Source organism: Scyliorhinus canicula, chromosome 1 (assembly GCF_902713615.1).
Source record: "Scyliorhinus canicula chromosome 1, sScyCan1.1, whole genome shotgun sequence".
Taxonomy (NCBI): Eukaryota; Metazoa; Chordata; class Chondrichthyes; order Carcharhiniformes; family Scyliorhinidae; genus Scyliorhinus; species Scyliorhinus canicula.
Genome location: NC_052146.1, coordinates 140,868,397 through 140,887,919, shown reverse-complemented (window position 1 = coordinate 140,887,919; position 19,523 = coordinate 140,868,397). Strand labels below are relative to the sequence as shown.

Sequence of the window (19,523 nt, the reverse complement as noted above, 5' to 3'; positions counted from 1 at the left end):
TTCCGTTAAACTTTTCTAAGTCTCTATGTGATTCCCCTCATTCGTCTGAACTCCAGCTAAAACAATCCCAGCCTAGTCAATCTCTCCTTATATGACAGTCCCGCCATCCCTGGAATCAGTCTGGTAAACCTTCGCTGCACTCCTTCGAGAGCAAGAACATCCTTCCTCAGAGAAGGAGACCACAACTGCACACAATACCCCAGGTGTGGCCTCACCAAGGCCCTGTATAATTGCAGCAACACATCCCTGCTTCTATACTCGAAACCTCTCGCAATGAAGGCCAACATACCATCAGCCTTCTTTGCCGCCTGCTCTACCTGCATGCTTACCTTCAGCGACTGGTGCACAAGGACACCCAAGTCCCGCTGCTCATTCCCCTCTCCAAATTTACAGCCATTCAGGTAGTAATCTGCCTTCCTGTTTTTGCTTCCAACGTGAATAACCTCACACTTATCCAAATTATACTGCATCTGCCATTGATTTGCTCACTCGCCCAACCTGTCCAGATCTTGCTGTAGGATCCCTGCATCCTCATCACAATTCACCCTCCCAGCTAACTTGGTATCATCTGTAAACTTTAAGATGTTTCATTTTGTTCCCTCATCCAAATCATTAATATACATTGTGAATAGCTGGGGTCCCAGCACCGATCCCTGTGGTACTCCACTAGTTACTGCCTGCCAATTTGAAAAGGACCCATTAATTCCTACTCTTTGTTTCCTCTCTGTCAGCCAGTTTTCTATCCACCTCAAAACATTTCCCCCAACCCCATGTGCTTTAATTTTGCACAATAATCTCTTATGTGGGACTTTGTCAAACACTTTCTGAAAGTCCAAATATACCACATCTACTGGCTCCCCCTTGTCAACTGTACTGGTTACATCTACAAAGAATTCCCAGATTTGTCAAGCATGATTTTCCCTTCTTAAATCCATGCTGAATCTGGCTGATCCTGCCACTGCTTTCTAAATGTTCTGCTACAAAGTCCTTGATAATGGATTCAAGCATTTTCCCCACTACCGTTGTTAGGCTTACTGGTCTATAATTCCCTGCTTTCGCTTTGCCTCCCTTTTTGAATATCTGAGTGATGCGAGCTACCCTCCAATCTGTAGGGACAGTTCCAGAGTCTATAGAATCCTGGAAGATGACCGCCAATGCGTCCACTATTTCCAGAACCACCTCCTTAAGCACTCTGGGATGCACATTCTCAGGCCCTGGGGATTTATCCGCCTTCAATCCCATCAATTTTCCCAGTACCATTTCTCTACTCATGTTGGTCTCCCTCAGTTCTCCCCTCTCACTAAACCTTTCATTCTCCAGCATTTTTGGTATCGATTTGTGTCCTCATTTGTGAAGACAGAACCAAAGTATGTATTCAATTGTTCAGCCATTTCTTTGCCCTTTATTATGCATTCCCCTGTTTCTGTCTGTAGGGGGCCTACATTTGACTTTACCAATCTCTTTCTCTTCACATATCTATAGAAACTCTTAGTGTCAGTCTCTATGTTCCCTGCAACATTCTTTTTGTACTGTACTTTCCCCTTATTAATCAATCCCTTTGTCCTTCTTTGATGGATTCTAAACTGCTCCCAATCCTCAGACCTACTATTTTTCTTGGCCAATCTGTTTGCTTCTTCCTTGGATCGGATACCAATTCTAATTTCCTTTGTAAGCCGTGGATTGGCCCTCTTACCCCTTTGCTTTTCTGCATGTTGGATTGATATGTGGAGTTTTAATGCAACTCATGTTTGAACACTAAACTGCCTTATTTGATTGCTTGCTGGCTGCATGATAATATGTGGAGAGGGCTCAACTCTGGCTGCCCAGTGACTCGGTCTCTTTGTGGTTACAAAATCCTCCTCTCCCCCGGACCTGGCCAATGCCTATGGTGCCTTGTGGGCTGGTTCTGTAACTGTGGTCAATCAGGCTAGAGCAATTGAATAGGTCAGGCACAAACTGTAGAGAGAAACTGAATTATGCTGCGGGTTAATCACCTTTCATCGGAACCAAAAGATCAATGACTAGAAATCTCTCTTCACAAATGTTGCCAAATCTGCAGAGTGTTTCCAGCATTTCCTGTTTTTCTTTCAGATTTCCAGCATCTGCAGTATTTTTCTTTTGTGTTGTTGGGCAATTAATCAGCTAATGTGAGCTGCTGCACAGGCACTGATCCATATAAACTCATCCAAGCCCATTCACCCAATGGACCAAAGCAGCCCGCGTTTTCTCCCATGTTATGGAATTGTAATGGACCAAACTCAGCCAATTGATTCACAGGGGTTTTTCTGTGAAAGTACAGAATAATGGCAAATGTGTGAATATTTTCATGAGCTTCACTGAAGGTGTTTGCAAGTTTAGTGGGCGGGATACTTTGTTCTTCGACCCCGCGCCGGGGCGGAGAATCGCCAGGGGGCCACGCGATTCTCCGACCCGGATGGGCTGAACGGCCGTGGTAAAAAACCTGAGTCCCGCCAGCAGCGTTCTAACATGCTCTGAGCCGGCGGGACCTTCACCGGGGTCCGGGGGCGACTTGTGGGGGGGGGGGGGGGGGGGGGGGGGGGTCCAACCCCGCAAGGGGGCCTCCATTGTGGCCTGGCCCGCGATCGGGGCCCACCGAGCGGCGGGCCGGCCTCTCGGGTTGGGGGCTTCCTTTCTTCCGCGCCAGCCCCTGTAGCCCTACGCCATTTGGCGTCGGGGCCGGCACGTAGAAGGGAGCCACTGTGCATGCGCGCGTTGGCGCGGGTGCCATTCCGCATGCGCGGACCCTGCGCCGCTCAGTTGATGCCAGGATCAGCAGCTGGAGCGGCATGAACCGCTCCAGCGCCGTGCTGGTCCTCTGTGGCCCGGAGAATTGGGCGCCAAAAGGCCTGTTGACGCCGGCGTAAAATACTCCCGTTTTTACGCCGCCGTCAACATTTAGCCATGCGATGGGAGAATCCCGCCCAGTATTCCAAAATTTAATGTTATCACAGGTCGCTTACTGGTAGGGTTAGTGCCATCCCCGTGTCTGCGTGGGTTTCCTCCGGGTGCTCCGGTTTCCTCCCACAAGTCCAATGATGTGCTGGTTAGGTGGATTGGTCTCGCTAAATTGCCCCTTAGTTTCCAAAGATGTGCAGGTTATGTGGGGCTATGGGGATAGGGTGGGGCAGGGAGCCTAGGTAGGGTGCTCTTTCAGAGGGATGATGTAGACTAAATGAGCTGAATGATCTCCTTCTGCACTGTAGGTGTTCTGTGGTGCTATACTATGATTTTAAGTATGATTTTCTTACATGATATCAGTTTCAATAATAAGACCAGTGGACAAAACTGGATAAGATTCATGATTCCAGACGTACAATCAATTGGCATAAATTGAGCAATTTTCCATCCATTATACATTTTCGGTGGGAATTGATTTGACATTTGTAAAATCACAGGGGAAGCTGATGAGGTGATGGGAGAATTTCAACATGATGCTTATCATTGATTTTTTAAAAATAAAATTTATGCTTCTGTTTTATTTACTGCGTATAGGAAACTGCTGTTTACTTTGCCGATTCCATGCATTCTCGTAACCAGCCAGTCCCAGAGGCTTGGTAAACGAAAGTATTTTTTAATTGTGGTTTTCATTATTGAAAAGATCTGCAAGTTTTTAACCAGCTCTCGTCATTAAAGTAAAAACCCAGCTCAAACGGAAAGTACACGAGGGAAGTAACTTGTAACATGTGTTACTTGCCTCGCCAAAATTGCATATGTAATTGGATCATTTTGGAAAAGCCCTGCCGGTCCGTGCTGAAAAATGCCCAAAGGTTGAGCAAGGAGAGTATCTGCACATAAAAGGTGGGGAGGTGATCCATCAGGACTGATGGCCCAGGGAGGCCCAGGCCACACGAACCATCCGGAATACTGAAGAATAAAGAAAAACATTCCCCAGATTGTCTCATCGAGTGGGAATGTTGATGGGATCATGGGCCAAGGGCCTAGACAAGCACCATCTCCTCGCAGTCCGCAGAGTGTTAAGCAGCCAGCGGTTAAAGGTGCGCCTGCCTGACTCACACATACGAGGTGCCCTCTCACATGACTCCACAAACTCCGGGCCGGAGAGCAATGACTGGTATGATACTGAGGAGTTTCAAAACAACTCTGTTTTACACCTTGCCATTACTCTGAGACAATAAAAGCGAAACACTTCTACACCACCATCAGGCAAGGCCATTTGCAACACTGCCTTATGCTCCTCATCAACCAGCTCCTTCCATTGTCACTTCCTACCGTGTCAGCCCTTGACCCTACCGTGTCAGCCCTTGAAAATAAACTCTCGTCCAAATTACTTTCAATTCCTTTTGCAAACTCCTGACTTTACCATGATAATATCACAACTGCCAATGTGCTCAATCAAACTCTGCCTACATCTTCTCATTAAAACCCTTACTTTGAGTCTCACTGTTCACCTTGATATGGGCTCCTTTCTTTACTCTCTCAATTCAAGGGGCTTAAAGGAGCCTCCCTCGTGCATAACAGATTCAACCATCCATAGCAAGATCTGACTAGACCACATCAAGAACTACTTGACCTTTCTGCCACTCCAAAACCATCCTGGAAAGCAAAGATATTGTAATGCCCAGCTCCTTTTCAGTATCAGCAGCCTAATCCTTAACCGCCTTGCATTTCCCAACCTTACTTTCAAAACTAGAAGCTTATGGGATTCCTTGTCACCAACATTCATCTGACCATCCCATTCAGCTTCCTTTGCTGTGTTGCTTTCTTTAGATAAGTTACTCTGTTTCAAGGTTCCCTCTGCCCTGCCCTGAACCGGCATTGTTTTCTCATTTCTCTCCTATCTCCCCTCGGCCCTTGCTGAGCTTCTCTTGTCCGTGAAACCTCACGACTCCACTCCCGCTGAACTGTTGATCACCCAGTTTTCCTTCCCGGCTCCAGACCACTTTGATTCCTGATCCTCCAATGTCTCAAGTCTAAGATTCACTTTCCAATTCCTTCATGACCTCGCATTTCACTATCACCGGCTTACTCACTTTTCCAACTTCTTCCATCGGGCAGGAGATCCAGAAGTCTGAGAACACGCACGAACAGACTCAAAAACAGCTTCTTCCCCACTGTCACCAGACTCCTAACTGACCCTCTTATTGACTGACCTCATTAACACTACACCCTGTATGCTTCAACCGATGCCAATGCTTATGTAGTTACATTGTATATCTTGTGTTGCCCTATTATGTATTCTCATGTATTTTCTTGAATCCCCTTTTCTAATGATCTGTTGAGCTGCTTGCAGAAAAATACTTTTCACTGCACCTCGGTACACGTGACAATAAACAAATCCAATCCAATCCAATCTTACCGTTCGAAGACACTTTTTCTCCAACTCTAACCTCTTGGGATATGGAAACATAGAAACCAGGAGCAGGAGAAGGCCATTCGGCCCTTCGAGCCTGCTGTGAAGCACAATCGCTTCACAGCTCCAGGGTCCCAGGTTCGATTCCGGCTTGGGTCACTGTCTGTGCGGAGTCTGCACATCCTCCCCGTGTGTGCGTGGGTTTCCCCCGGGTGCTCCGGTTTCCTCCCACAGTCCAAAGATGTGCAGGTTAGGGTGGATTGGCCATGATAAATTGCCCTTAGTATCCAAAATTGCCCTTAGTGTTGGGTGGGGTTACTGCGTTATGGGGATAGGGTGGAGTTGTTGACCTTGGGTAGGGTGCTCTTTCCAAGGGCGGTCCAGACTCGATGGGCTGAATGGCCTCCTTCTGCACTGTAAATTCTATGATCTATGATCTTCACCATTCAATGTGACCATTGCTGATCCTCGATCTGAATGCCATATTCTTGCTTACTCTTCATACCCCTTGAAGCCATTAAAATCTAAAAAAAATGGCCTATCTCTTTCTTCAGTACATTCAGTGGCTTGGCTCCACAGCCTTTTGTGGTAGAGAATTCCACGGGTTCACTACTATTTGAGTGAAGATATTTTTCCTCAGATCGGTCCTAAATGGTCTATCCTGAGACTGTGTCCCCTGGATCTAGATTCCCCAACCAGGGAAAACATCCTTTCTGCATATAGTCAGTATCCCTTCACCATTGGCAACTATGTCTTCAATGTCTGGGCCTTAAGTTCTGGAACTCTGTGCCTCTCAATCTCCAGCTTATTCCATCTGACTCTTCTGAAAACCAGTTGACTAAACCTTTAGTCGCCACAAAGCTTGTTTCAAGTATCCTTTTACTGTTGACTACTTTTTTAAAATTGCAATGAAGAACTAAACAAGATCTATACCCTTAAATATTATTATGTGACGGAGGAACGGTGGCGCAGTGGTTAGCATTGCTGCCTCACGACGCCAAGGACCTGGGTCGCTGTCAGTGTGGAGTTTGTACATTCTCCCCATGTCTGCGTGGGTCTCACCCACAGAAAGATGTAAAGGATAGGTGGATTGGCCACACTAATTTGCCCTTAACTGGAAAAAAAGAATTCGATACTTCAAATTAAAAATATATATCATTATGTGATGTATTGTATTTAACAATTACAGCTACATCCAAGGACTTGTGGATATATTATGGGGGCGATTCTCCGATATGGAGCTCAAGTGTTTGCGCCGTCGTGCACACCGTCGCGTTTCACGACGTCGTGAACTGTGCCCTGGCATGACCGATTCTGGCCCCCATAGGGAGCCAGCACGGCATTTGAGCGGTTCACACGCCGCAACAACACGCGGATGCGCAGTTGGGCTGCGCCAACCTGCGCATGTGCGGGGGACTTCTTTAGCGTGCCGGCCCCGACCAACATGGCGTCAGTATTCAGGGGCCGGCTGCGCCATAAAGTAGGCCTGGGGGGGAGAGGCATGCCCTCCGATCGGTGGGTACCGATCGCGGGCCAGACCCCATCGGAGGGCCCCCGCGTTGAGGGAGCCGCCACCCCCCCACAGGCCACCCCCTGACCGTTCCCGCAGAGTTCTTGCCGGCAGCGACCAGAGGTGAACGGCGCCGGCGGGACTCTGTCGTATTGGCGCGGCCGCTCAGCCCATCCGGGCCGGAGAATTGGTGGCCCCGCCAATTCCAGCGGCCGACGCCGCGCCAAATGCGCCAGCGTAAATGGCACCGTTTCTCCGCACCTCGGAGAATCGCGCGCCGGAGTGGCACAATACTCGGAGTATCGCCCTCTATATATCTCAATTTTTCAGCACATTAGACATTAGTTAGGGGCTGGTTTAGCTCAGTGTGCTAGACAGTAAGTTTGTGATACTGAGCAAGACCAACAGTACGGGTTCCATTCCCGTACTGGCTGAGATTATTCATGAAGCCCCCGCCTTCTCAACCTTGCCCCTCGCTTGGTTGTGATGATCCTCAGGCGATTCTGGGAGTTCTAGAGTGATGGAGGGAAGTTATGGGGCAGATGGTGGTGTGAGTCTCAAAGTTAATATGCATCATTTTGGGGTGGCATGATGGCACAGTGGTTAGCACTGCTGGCTCACAGCACCAGGGACCCAGATTCGGATTCTCACCTTGGGTGACCTGTGTGGAGTTTGTATGTTCTTCCCGTGTCTGTGTGGGTTTCCTCTGGGTTCTCCAGTTTCCTCCAACAGTCCAAATATGTGCAGGTTTGGTGGATTGCCCATGCTATTTGTCCCTTGGGTGGGGTTGCAGGAATTGGGCGGGGGAATTTGGCCTATGTGGGATGGTCTTTCGATGGGTCTAATTGCCTCCTTCTGCACTGTAGGGATTCTATGATTCTATGAGCTCAGATTTCACAGTCAGCGATGAACAGGGAACAAGTGGGTGTCCTTAACCAAGCAATTTAAAGAATCTATAGTGAGACCCATAGTCTAAACCACGTGATACCATTTAGAATAGTAAATTTAGTGCCAAATCATGTACAGCTTTCAAAATAAAGAGAAAGGAAGAAAGCTGAGATTGAGAGAGAGATACAAAAGACAGAAAGAAACAGTAAATATGAGACTTTACACTTTTAAATATTAATTTTCAACTAGAGAGGTAATTTGAGCGTGATCGTGAATTACTTTTCTGATTAAAAATTCACTTACTCTGGAATGAACAAGCTCTAACTTTCTCTGGTGTATGTTCTGGATATCTATTACATAAATACTGCAAATTCATACCCTCCCATACATGTGGGGCGGGTTTCTCCATATTGCCGGCAACCCGGGGGTTTCCCGACGGCATGGGGCTGCCCCACAATGGGAAGCCCCATTGACCGGCCGGCGTAATGGAGCATCCCGCCGGCAGGTTGAGGCAGAAATGTGGCGAGGCGGGACAGAGCATCCCGCCAGTGATTGAGCACTGTTGCGCTCTACGTTACTTCAACTGCAAACATTTGGCCAATTAAGCACCACAGCTAAAATCAGAAACATTTGATCATTTATAACAATTAAGGAGGTGTATGGAAATAGAAATAGCTTAAGTACTTTACATTTGTCTTTCTTTTGTTTTAATTTTTTTTTCCAATTAAGGGGCAATTTAGGTGGCCAATTCACCTGCATATTTTTGAGTTATGGGGGTGAGACCCACGCAGACACAGGAAGAGTGTGTAAACTCCTTTGGACAGTGACCCGGGGTAGGGATCGATCCCGGGTCCTCGCCGCCGTGAAGCAGCAGTGCTAACCACTGCACCACCTTGCTACCCGTAATTTAAATTTGTATTGCATGAGTTAGAAGTAAGGTACAAGTTGAAGTTTATTTTTTGTGTTTTTGCATTTGTGTGCTAAGGATTAAAACGTCAGTTGAGCTTCATTTAAACAAAGGTTTACAAAAATCTACAGGTTGTAGCTCCACTTTAAACTTTGCCTGCTTTGTAATGGAAGTTTTACGATGTAAAAGCAATTATAGGGCTGAAAAGAATAAGCTGCTGCTTAGCAACCAGAGGTCCACACTGAAAAGCAGAAACTATTGAGTCAGTTTGAACCAGGCAACTTAGAGGCAAGAAGCTTTCCTCAGAAATTGCGAGTATAGACGGGACAACACAAAGGACAGAAGGCTAAGGGACAGAAAGTTCCAGAAACTAGGGAATGGGACAGAGGACGGTTCCAGGAGGCCTGTGAAGTAAAAGAAACAAAGTTCTGTCCGTGAAGTTAAAGCAAAGAGAAGAGAAAGGGCTCTGAATTAAAAGGACAGCTGCAGGAATCAGATTTAAAGTTGGTAAAGTGAGAAACTGTGCTTCCATGGTGATCCTGTGGCTGGTGACACTGTAACATAGCCTGTGAAGCAGTGGTGTTCTGTTGGCATGGCTGGGTACCTGAAAGAGTGCGTGGAAACTTGAACGAACATGATGATCCAGGGCAGAGGAATACTAAAAGGGGAGGGTGAAACCATGGATGTGAATTGTTGGTGAAAGTATCCGAGATAAAACATTGTGTGGAAGAAGATTTCAAAGTGTGGCCTTCGAGAGTGAAGTTTGGAAACCCACATGTGGAAGTCAGAGATCTAGTGAGGCGAGTTGTCTCCTAGTGGGACAAGCACCTGGGAGGAATTTGATGAGAAGTCCACAGGCGTTGTTTTGGGGGGCATCTGTCACTTGGTTTCAGAGCGCAGTGTGTCTGACCACAATTCACGTATGGCCTTACATGGACTGTGAACTTTCTGAAAACATTAGCGTATTAGATAGATTTTGTAACTTGTGTTATCTGCAAAGGTTTAGCTGGGATGAAGGAGTAGTCTATTGCAGTTAATCTTTTCCTTTTGTTGAAAGTGAATTGACAATTCTGTGACTATGTTCATTCATGTCTCTTAAACAAAAAATAAAACGTAGGATCTATTGAGCCGGGTTCTACTCTGGGCCCTGGCTGTCCAGTAACAACATCAGCTGAGATCGTAACAAAAGCAAGATCCTGCATTTATATAGCACCTTTCATTTTTGAAAAGACCTTCATGACCAATAAGGTACATTTAAAATGTATTCACAGTTATGTGAGCAAAGGCAGACAAATGTGAGCCAAGAAAAGTCTTGTAAACAGCAGTGAGATGAATGACCAATCTGTCTGGTGGTGTTGGTTGAGGTTGAGTAACTTGTTAGCTGTTTGCAAAGTTTTGCTGGGTTATTATTACAGTCATGGCAAGATAGGCTTGTTGTTTATTGTTGCCATTCTGAATAACAGAATCATATTGCATAAAATTGTTTCTTCCATAACTCCTTGCACAGTTATTTTGTTAGTGGGTTATAAATAAATATTTAATAAGTAGGTTGTTTGTTACTTTATTGAACAAAGCTGATGATCCAGTTCAAAGTAGTCCATTCATATAATTGCCTGCTAACACCCAGCAGAATAGATCAAAAGGTAGACGGGATGTTGTTGGTATGATTTATGGAGTTGGGATTAGCTTTTCAAGCTGTACAACAGCAGCTTGTGACAAGGTTTCAGAATCCAAACTAAATCCCTCTTCGGCTCGAAATTTACTTCAGATTCTCAAGCTGCAGAATCAAGTCTCCCAAGGTCCCACTATCGTAATCATCCAACGCTAGCACTTCACCCTAAATGGCGTTCCACTGTCCTGAGATGGTTACTGGCTTCTGTCTGCTGGCCGTCTCATTGCTGAATCTCCCCCCTGATTTTAATTAATTATTGCCTCTCCACATTCTCACACTTCTCTTTTGCTGCTTTATCAATAAAATTCAACCTTTCACCATTTTCATAAATCTATCTGCTTTTCTGCTGCCAACTGCCGGTTTCTTATATTTAGCTGCTTATACAATGAAAGAATAGAAGAATTGTGAAATATTTTATGCGCAGGATGCAATCTGATTCTCGAAGGGGAACTCCAGACTCTATGCGGATTCAATTTAACACAGCAAGCGGTGGTCCGATACTTTTGAAGCATTGATTCATTAGTTCTCTATAATTTAATCTACACAGGAAAAGCAAATGTCAGAATGACTCAGTTACTGATGACTCTGGAGCAAAGGCTGGATGCCTTGTTTGTCACTAGAATGCGATCTTACTCTGCCTGCTGCTCTTTTAGGGTACCCCATACCTGTATTCTTGCCATGGGTTCAGAAGCAGCATGCAGGGCGGCCATTAGGTGACATAAGTCTTTTTAAAATTAAATTCCCATTAAAATAACATTTTGTGACTTTCCTTTTCTCCTAACACTTTTAAAAACACAGATTGAAAAGGGCTGCTCACAATCTGCTAAATGGCTGCTTTTAATCCAGAAGAAACCACTCCCGATCAAAGAACCTTTGCTGAAGTGATTGTGGTGAATTAATTAGCCCTTGAAATTTGACAGCAATATTTGACTGGTTTAGCACTGAACCAGATAAAAAAAATGAAAGTCGCCACAGTCCCGAGGACCGTAAGCTGCTCTCCCCTTTTGCGAGAGAGCTGACTGGTGGTGATTTAACTTGAGGGTCACCTTGCCTCAGGCGAGGGGCGAGGTTGAGAAGGCGCTGCCTTCATGAATAATCTCAGCCGGTACGGGGATTGAGTCCGCGCTGTTGGCTTTGCTCCGCATCACGAACCAGACGTCCAGCCAAGTGAACTAGCTGACTCGTCCCCCGCTGAACCATGTGCACTAGGAATGTCCCATGTTCAGTGTGTTCCAAAAGCCATCTTTTCAGTAATGCTTTAAGTCAGCTCCACCTAATCTCTCCTTATACTTGGGTTTGATGCCCAACTCTGAAGCTCTGTTGAGCCTGCTGCACGAGCCTAGGCCGTTTTGCAGTAATCAGCTTATCTCAGCCAGGGCTGTATAAATTAGTCAGGGTTCCCACCCCTGATCACTATCCAGTGAATGTTACAGGAAAATACACGTGTTGAACATCTGCTGGTGATGCAGTTGGGCTCTGCTGTGTCATCCTCTTCGTGCTCCTGCCAACATCTAGCCTTGCCTTAGCACGAAGAATGAGCAAGGCAACAAGAAAGTTGTTAGGCTTGTGGCTCAACAGCCTAACATGAGACAGAGAAAGAAAGAAAACCTTTAAACTAAATGAAGCGTTGTTTTAAGATGTTGGAGTTTACTTTCAATGAGTGGTCCCCCCATTGACACAGCCTATCAAATAGTTTCTGCGCTTAAAACCAGGAGTACTGTTCAGGTAAAAGCTATGAGCTTTTTAAAAGGTGGCCGATAGTGTATTTAATTATCTTTATTTATGACTCTGCAGGTGAGCTGTATTCCTTCCTGATTCTAAAAGAAGAACCTCTTTTGTGCTTACCGTCTGCCTGCACTCTTGGCTTACTGCTACTGCTGCTATATATCTGGGAAAGAGACAGAAAGAAACAGAAGACAGAATAACCAACACTGCTAGTTCCAGCCGTGAGGGACCAATTTGGATCATGAATAGTGTCTGACCATCATAGAGACAAAAGTAAAAGCAGAGTATGTACAACATGCCTACTGAAGGGGATTAATAGATTGAGTTCAGAAGGTCAGCTGGGAATAAGCAGCTAATAATGCAGGAATAGATAAGGTGGGGGGGGGGGGGGGGGGGGGGGGTTGAAAGAGGCAGGGACATTCAGGTACTGAATATCCCAGCTTACAGTTTGACAGGCAGGATTGAAATAACCAGATGTAGGCACCTTTGGTCTACATTAAATCCACCTTTCAGTAGGTATACTATTGTTTTTGAGTCAAACATTTGCGAACAATTTCCCATGAGTTATTTAATGCGGGATGAACTTGGTAAGAATTTGAAAACTGGGGGCATTTCGAGGTGTTACAGGGTTCTTGGTTATGATCAGTTTTTTTGCTTTTGTGTCATTTTTCTAGTACTGGCATCAACCATGGCTCAGTGGGTAGACTTTTGTGCTTCTGAGCCAGATGGTTGCATGCTCATTGTCCTCCATCAGAGGTCTGTGCACAAGGTTGATATTTCATTGCTGTACTGAGGGCATGCTGCACTGTCAGACAAGAGGCTGAACTAATAGTCTGGTGGACATCGTAGATCCCATGAAAGTTTTTAAGAAGAGCAGGGGAGGTCTCCACTGTCCTGCTCAATATTGCTCACTCAACTTGAATTGATTTAATAAACTCACTTTGATAGATTTTTCTGGTCACTATCATAATGCCGATTGTGGGAGCTTTCTGCACACAAATTGGCAACTGCATTTCCTATGTTTCAACAGTAATTAACCGTCCAAAAATACTTCAATAGCTGTGAAACGCCTTGGGATAGCCTGAGATCAGGAAAGGCGCTATATAATCACAAGCTTTTTTGTGCGTTGAAATGCCATTGGATTTGTAAGACAGTTGATTACATGGCCAATGGGGAGGGGGGGGGTTCATGGGTGAAGGCATTTGAAATGTTAAGGGAAGTAAACATACGGTTAGCTGCACTTATTTGAAATTTTTTAACCTATGATGAAAAATCCTTGGGAGATGTCGGGGAGGAGTGAACATGTGCTTTCCCTGTTCCATCTTACTTTGTGCAGTGGTGGGATTGTAAATGATGTTAATTTCAATACAGTTGTAATAACGGTGATGGTTAGTGTGTTAAAACCATAGTCTTCTTTTTTTGTTTAGAGTTCACTATTGAGTTGGAAATGTCTTACTGATTTTCCTGGCACCTTGAGCCATGTTTACAGCACCTGTTTCTTTTCCACTCCGAGATGGAATACCTTCCTCATAATGTTCAAATACTCTCATTTTACAGAGACTAGCACGTCCCTCTCTACCATGATGTGTTTTACTGATTTGTAGACTGACGTACGTTGAATCGCCTGTTTTATTCTTTTATTCTGTAAAGGTCGCTGCATGCTGTGCTCACTGTATCATCCTGAATTTTGAAAAGCAAATAAAAAGGTTCCATTAAAGAAGAAATACATTGTAAACCTCTGAATGGAATTAATTCCCAGGAAAATTATAGTAATTTGGTTCTAATTTGTCCCTTTTGCCCATTCCTAATTATGACATTGTATTTCATAAAACTATTACACAGATGAAGGTTTTCTGGAAGTTGTGCATTAAAGGAGTAGCCTGGGAGGGTTGGGATGCATTCTGGAAAAGCTTTTTATGTGGTTTCTGTATTAGTGAGGAATCAGCAGTGCGTGAGGCAATGATGATCCTGTTATGGAGGTGGTTCCTGTATTGGCAGGGAAACCAATGCTGATGCAGATAAACTCCGCGTGCTCTAGTAACTGAGTGCTGTGCCCGCACACTTCAGATGAATGGCAAGTGCTTGTCTCTCCATTGTACTATGGGAGAAGAAGCCTTGAAACTTATTCATCAACGTCGCATTTCAGGAGGACGGCACATCAGGTAGAAATTTCCATCTCCTGTGTTTATCAGCAAGGAATTTTCTGCCTTTTTACTTGCATACAGTGGGGCTGATCCAGTGCTGAGGCAGAATTTATACTGATTTTGATTACTGGGACATGAATACTTAAACAGTCTGATTAGTTCTGAAAATTGTGGATTCTGTCTGAAAAACACTGTATTAGGTGGCAGTTCCAGCTGCCTTTATTATGTTCCTCTGTGTGCTAATTGTTGCAATGAATGACAACATGAGGTCTTGAAAAATGACCAATTGAACAAAATACCACTCGGCTTTTTTAAGCCTGTGACAGCCACAATTTTTATTTAATTTCAGGAGAACTATAAAATGGTGGCAGAAGGGTTCGGCTTGGTTTTGAAGCTCTTTTTATTGACAGGAAAAGATATCCTCATCAACTGCTACATAAACTTGATGGCTTGGCTGAGACTAAAGTTAGCACAAGTAAACCATCAGCACAATCCTACTTAACACCAATATCTAATCATAGACAGCATTTTTGAAAAGGCTACGGCTGATGAGGTTTTGTCTTGCAGGATTATTGCGTCGTTTTTGGAATTTGATCATCTGTCTTTACCCTTTTGATTAGCGTGCAACCCCTCCCCTATCCAAACAACCCGCAAATCCTTTCAACACACCAACAGGTCCTGGGGTGGGACTCAAATCCCAGAGCTTCTGGCTCCGAGGTAAGTGCCACTAGACCTTTCCAGACATCCAGGATGAGTTGGGGACTAAAATTAAAGCCACCAGACTTAATTATTACAAACTTTCAAGGAGAAGTTGATGAAGAGCGTTAAGATGCCGGAGCCTCAGCTGGTTTCCAAGTTCTGCTCCTTGCAAACTTGTCCCAGAGCACTACCTGTTCTGAGATATACCAACCCATCACAAAGTAGGGATTGGAAGTTGGGCACTTACTGTTTTAATGTATAGCACTGGACGGACAGTTGTACTGTCTGGAATCGTGTCTGCAGGTTTGCTCTATTTTTATTCCATAATGAAAGTTTATAAACAATTTACAATTTAAAAATGATGTGTTTCTTTGGCCGCTGTTTATGAGAACTCCTCCACTAACCTACGTATTCCAACTCAAAAGATATTGATCTGTGTAAAATTTAGTTGCAAGTCAATGATTTGGCTTCAAACAATTTGGTCGATTTGGCTTCAATGGGGTGGCACGGTAGCACAGTGGTTAACACTGTTGCTTCACAGTGCCAGGGTCTCAGGTTCGATTCCCGGCTTGGGTCACTGTCTGTGAGGAGTCTGTACGTTTTCCTGTACCTGTGTGGGTTTCCTTAGGGTGCTCCGAAAATGTCCTGTTAAGTAATTTGGATGTTTTGAATTTTCCCTCTGTGTACCCGAACAGGCGCCAGAATGTAGCGACTAAGGGCTTTTCACAGTAACTTCATTGCATTGTTAATGTAAGCCTACTTGTGACAATAAAGATTATTATTACGTCAACCGCATTTTCAGGGTTTCGTTACTTAGAGGAAGTAGGGGCAGAATTCTCAACTGGCATTTAGGGGGTGTAACTAATTAATAGGCTCTCCCAAAGTAGGTGCAAAGAAATATGGGCAAGGTGCATCTTCCCGACTTAACTCTTTGCACCTCCAACTTTACCTCTGTTTCAGACTTTTATTGCCTGAGTTGAAGTTCATTGCATGTGTATGGCGAGTCAGTATGAAGACTTCATGACCTTAGCCCTTTGCCAGTTTGAATTTGTGCCCTAGTGTCCTGCTATCAAGGTTTAGCCCAAAATGCTCTTCCCCTCTTTTCATGATTCAGTTTTCCAACACGAGGACCACAACCGTTGCTAGTTCTGAGCATAACTCCAGAGATCAGATGAAGAATTCTTCGGCGATTCACCATCAACCCAGTCTCCTTGCCATTGCCAATTAGTTTGGGCTGGAAGTGACAGGTTAGATTTACCCAAATATGATGAGCATCAAAGGAAATGTAAGTTGGGAATATATAACATTCTTGATGATATGCATCGTGTCATAAGCCCTGGGTGCTTCAATTCATTTTTGAGCCTCAGGTTAATATGGTGCATGAAAGTGGAATTTACATTTCAAAGGCCTAGTAGGGAGTTGAATCAAATGTAGCACCCAACTGACAATTTGAAAGAAAATACACTCCTCTTCATAGGACAGCTGGCCCCAGTACATTATGGCTGACGTGCTGCAGTGATTTTACTTTTTCCCTCAGTTGGGCTTCCCTGGCCGATTTAGGAACCCAACCAGGAAAGGCTAGCATTATTGAAATGACCCTGACCCTGGATAATTGGTCAGTTTGAGTTGGTCCACCAGGGGGGGAAACCTGGCCCATCCCCAGATTCATCAGGATTCGCCTGAGTTGAAACTCCCAGTCAAGCGCTGCTCCAGGTCCCCAGTATGAACCTTCCCCATGTATATTATTGACCAAACTAAACATGGCCAGACCACTTAATCATTTCAACAGGACACCCTTCAATTTATACTCCGTGGACATGCCTTTTATTTGGAAATCTCTGGATGGTGTGTTTACTGATCGAGAATGACTTGGAATGAAGTCCCAAAAATTCAATTCAAGGAATGCAATTTTTCAAAAAGTATTTTTAAGGTCATGTTTAGTGACATAAAAATTCATGCACTAAAAGAAAAATCTAAATAATAGTGAATTTTATACAGCAAACTTCCAGATATTTGGGGGAACCTGTTTACAGTGCTTTGGACTGTTTGGCCTAATTCTCACTCGACACATTGGGACTGTTAACCCAACTATCATGCTGTGTTGGTGCTTCCCAAATCAAAGTTGTTTTGCTGTACTTGACGTATCTCAGCTAGGGTGCTATTTGACTTCAGTACCTCTGGCCTAAAGAGGTAAAAATCAACCAGGGCTCCCACTCCACTTGAATCTCACTGTAAAGTGCATGTGTTGAGTTGTCTTTCACACTTTTGTATAGTCTGCCAACACTTACAGTTTGGTCATAGGCCTGAAGGGTAACAGAGAGGTAACAAGTAAATCAGGCATATGAGTCAACACCCTCAAAATGGAAGGAAAAAAAACTAAAAGCAAAATTATGCATGTTTTGTATGTTGGTATTTTCCTTGGACAAGCAACCATCCCTTGACTGGTCTATTGGAATAGTTTCTGTCTGTTCAGGAGAGTGCTGTCAACATTGTAAAAGACAGAGACTATAGCATTTAACCGTCTATGTTTATGACTGCAGGTGCCATCTGGTTCCTACTGGTGCTGAAGAAACCCCTTTACGCATGCATTCCAGCGAGTGTCTGCCTTGGCTTACTGCTGCTACTTCTCTACGTGTGGCGAAGAGACAAAGAGAAACAGAAGGAAGAGTAACCAACTTACTGTTCAGAGTTGGATGCCTTGGACCAGTTTGGACCTTGCGCAGTATCTGATTTTTTTAAAGCGAAAGGAAAGTCTGACCAACATTGCAACAGAAGGGGATTAATATGATGCTTTGATCAAAATTTAGTCAGTTTGCTGGGAATAAGCAGGGAATATAGTCTATTGAAAATTTAGTGGAATCATAAAGAGCTAAATAGCTTTCTTGTAATGCATGTGGCTGAGGGCTTAGGATCGGAAAGACAAAGGGACAAGCAGTCACTGAAAGTCTAAGTTTGCAGTTTGGATTGGTGACAACAGGTGTAGGCATCTCTGGTCTGTGCTTTTTGTTACCAGATTTCACGAGGTAGATTAATTTGATTGTAGGAAACAAAATTTTTTGGGAATATTTTAAAGTGGAATGATAATGGTAAGAATTTGGAAACAAAGCATTCAGAAGTATTTCTAAATGGCATAATATTGAATAATGGCTTCATTCCGATTTGATTTAATTGTGTTCAAATGCCATTACATTTATCAAACTATTAATTATATGACCAGTCTGATAGTAGGGAACATTTCACATTTGGAGGTGTTAATGGACTAAAACATATAGGGTGGAATTTAATGTTTACGACGGAGGTCTAGCCTGCCAGCTGGAGAACTGGCAGGAGCTCCATAAGGCCTCTGCTGGGGAAGGCCCATGGTATTTAGTACTCATCCGGCACTTCAGATGCTAGGGTCGGGCCTTTCCTAGGATTAAGGGCCTTGGGTGGAAGTCCCGTACCCCGAGAGCTACTGGCCAATCAGAGGCTGGAGCCCCTCCATTGCCATCAGTGCCACTGGGAGTGGTGGCATCTGCCAGTAATGCACCCACTGGAGGCTGAGGGTCCCTAGGCCAATGGTGAGTGGAGGTGGGAATGGGGCTATGGGGCGGGCATCATGGGGGGACGGTGTAAGGGGTTAGGAGACAAGGAGGAAGCTCACCCTTCCCGCTTCTGGGTTCTTTGATCTGGCAATGAGTGCCTTTAAACAAGGGACCCCCCACCGCAAATGGAGCCAGCAACCAAAGCCGTTCATCCCGGATTCAATTGCGTGGAGGTGGGGCGGTATCGAGGTCCCCACCCTCCCCCTTCCTGCTTGATTAAATACTCCGTGCCTCCAAACTCACCACTGGGGAGTGATATTAAGTTCCGCCTATAATTCGCTGTATATTCTTCAACTTTTGAAATTTGTTAACCTGTGATAAGAAAGTATGGAGGAGGATTGAACATGTGCTCAACTGCAAATATCCTGCTCTATGCACTGGTGGGATTGTAAACTCGGCCAATACAGTTATAGTAATAATGGCGATAGTTCATTATGTTTAAACCAAAGACTTCATTGTTATTGAGTTTTCATTGCCTTGCTGATGTTCCTGGCACTTTGATCCGAGCTTCTCGCACTTTTATTCACTAAGAGATGGAATGCATTGTTAAATTTGAAATATTCTCATTTTAAAAGGGAAACCGCACCTCCCTTTCTATCATCTTGTGTTCTATTGATGCATGTTTGTGTTTAATCACTTATCACCTCATCATGTCTCTGTAATGTTCCTCAGTTCTATGTAGCCCTCGACCTGCTGAGCTATGCTGACTGTATTGTTTAGCATTTTGAGAATCAAGTAAAACGATTGCTTTAATGTAATTAATTCCCAACAAACTTAAAATGATTCTGTTCTAAATAATTGTCTTAGCCACCCTTGGTGGCACAGTGGTTAGCACTGCTGCCTCACAGCACCAGGAAACTGTGTTCCATTCCGGTCTTAGGTGACTCTTCTGTGGAGTTTACAAGTTCTACCCGTGTTTGTGTGGTTTCCTCCGGGTGCTCCGGTTTCCACCCACAGTCCAAAGATATGCCGGTTAGATGGATAGGCCATTCTAAATTGCCCTTTGGTGTCCAAAGGCTAGATGGGTTTATGGGGATAGGGTGGAGGCTAGGTAGGGTGTTC

At 44.6% G+C, this 19,523-nt stretch overlaps 1 protein-coding gene across 2 annotated transcripts in view; it reads left to right on the top strand.

Annotated features, from left to right (window-relative positions):
* LOC119968041 (transmembrane protein 35B-like) overlaps positions 1-19,256 on the top strand; it is an 89,987-nt gene extending 70,731 nt beyond the window's left edge. Inside the window, exon 3 of one of the 2 annotated variants that reach the window (XM_038801141.1) lies at positions 17,418-19,256. In XM_038801141.1, coding sequence (XP_038657069.1) covers positions 17,418-17,548 — 131 coding nt within the window. In that variant the 3' untranslated portion in view covers positions 17,549-19,256. Of the gene's footprint in view, positions 1-12,103; positions 12,408-17,417 lie in introns of those variants that run through there. The other variant, XM_038801149.1, reaches the window with a different exon arrangement.
* The last annotated feature ends 267 nt before the right edge of the window (positions 19,257-19,523 follow it).